The sequence below is a fragment of the Panulirus ornatus genome, unplaced genomic scaffold, assembly GCF_036320965.1.
Source record: "Panulirus ornatus isolate Po-2019 unplaced genomic scaffold, ASM3632096v1 CTG_6195_pilon, whole genome shotgun sequence".
In the NCBI taxonomy this organism is placed as follows: domain Eukaryota; kingdom Metazoa; phylum Arthropoda; class Malacostraca; order Decapoda; family Palinuridae; genus Panulirus; species Panulirus ornatus.
The window spans coordinates 25,885-27,624 of NW_027265049.1; the positions used below are offsets into that span (position 1 = coordinate 25,885).

Sequence of the window (1,740 nt, forward strand, 5' to 3'; positions counted from 1 at the left end):
GGTTATGGCAAGGATACCATAGGGGATATTAATACGCTATAGGGAAACAATTGCGTGTCTCCCACTACTTTCAGTATTTAAGTTCTCAAGTATCACACTGAATCTTAATACTGACAAGATAAATAAGTCTCAGTAACTTTTCATCTGTGTATCTAAGCAATCTATAATTCTAAATACATGTGATCACCTGAAGAGAACGCAATTACTCATTACAGGACTTTCTGCACCTACACGTAAATCACTCTGTTCCTCACTACAAAACTACCTATAGCATAAATTTAATCAATGTACAGACCTATAATCCATAATGATCCACTATAAAGACTAGCATTATCACCCTTAGAAATGGGAACCCTTTAAGACTGGGAATGTTTTCAATGCTTGAGGTTGGCGATGACTGAATTTGCGACGGCTGAAGTTGTGGCAAAACCACCCATGTCCTTCGTCCTTACCTTTCCAACTAGAATGACACGATCAACAGCACTTTTTATAAGTCTCCATAGTATTGGAGACTAATATGATTCAGCAAGTTTTCAGAAGCTAAAAGCATTGCAGTTGGATTGGCTACATTGTTACCCACAGCTTCACAAAACGTATGGTGTGCTCCCGGCTCAAATACAACAGCATTGCTGGAATATGAAGCCTCAGCAACCACACCTGCACCACCCACCAGACCAGCAGCAAGATTATCCACAATGTTACCATAAAGGTTGGGGAGTACCAATACATCAAACTGATGAGGGTTGGACACCAGCTGCATTGTGCAGTTGTCGATGATCATATTGCTAAATTTTATATGAGGGTACATTGCAGCCACCTCTTCACACTGTCTGAGAAATAGTCCATCACCAAGCTTTATGATATTATCCTTATGAACAGCTGTTACCCTCTTTCGTTCATATTTTGTAGCATAATCAAAGGCAAACTTGGCAATGCGTCGGCACTTCTCACGGGTCATGATCTGGAGACAGTCAACTACTGCTACACTCTCATGTTCAAGAGCAGAGTATTCACCTTCTAACTGCTCACGAATGACGACCATATCCACATTCTTATGTCGAAAGCTGAGACCATTCAACGACATGACATGAACAACATTGACAAACAGATCAAGTTCATCTCTTAGCTTCATATTGTGGGTCTTGAGTTCTCCATCAGAGCTATAGTCAGGGGTGGCCAAAATGCCTTTCAGACAAATCCAATTGGGTCGGATACTTTCCACAACATCATTAATATTATCTGACTTACTTCCATAAAACTCTGTTACATAGTGCTCTTCAAAGTTGACAGGCACACCAGCATTTCTGAAGACGTCTAAAACTACTTGACATAACTCAGGTCCTACACCATCACCTGGGATAAGTGTGGCTGTGGTGTGACCTACTGGCTTGCTAACTGGTACAGTAGCAGAGGAAAGAGGAGCATCACTATGCAATCCTTGAGCGTGGACTGCACACACCAGGGGCCGCAGGGTATTGAAAGTAGACGATACTTTCCTACTGAGTGATGCCATATATATATATATATATATATATATATATATACATATATATATATATATATATATATATATATATATATATATATATATATATATATATATATATATATATATATATATATTATTTATTTATTTATTTTGCTTTGTCACTGTCTCCCGCGTTTGCGAGGTAGCGCAAGGAAACAGACGAAAGAAGTGGCCCAACCCCCCATACACACTGTATATACATACACGTTCAC

At 39.3% G+C, this 1,740-nt stretch overlaps 1 protein-coding gene across 1 annotated transcript; it reads right to left on the reverse strand.

Annotated features, from left to right (window-relative positions):
- Positions 1-487: 487 nt before the first annotated feature.
- On the reverse strand, positions 488-1,513 carry LOC139748528 (isocitrate dehydrogenase [NAD] subunit beta, mitochondrial-like). The gene has a single exon (XM_071661589.1). It carries the CDS (start codon positions 1,511-1,513, stop codon positions 488-490), a length of 1,026 nt encoding a protein of 341 aa, XP_071517690.1.
- Positions 1,514-1,740: the final 227 nt, after the last annotated feature.

What these genes read in the sequence shown, in the direction of transcription:
- LOC139748528 (XM_071661589.1), bottom strand. Translation starts at nt 1,513, where the DNA reads ATGGCATCACTCAGTAGGAAAGTATCGTCTACTTTCAATACCCTGCGG.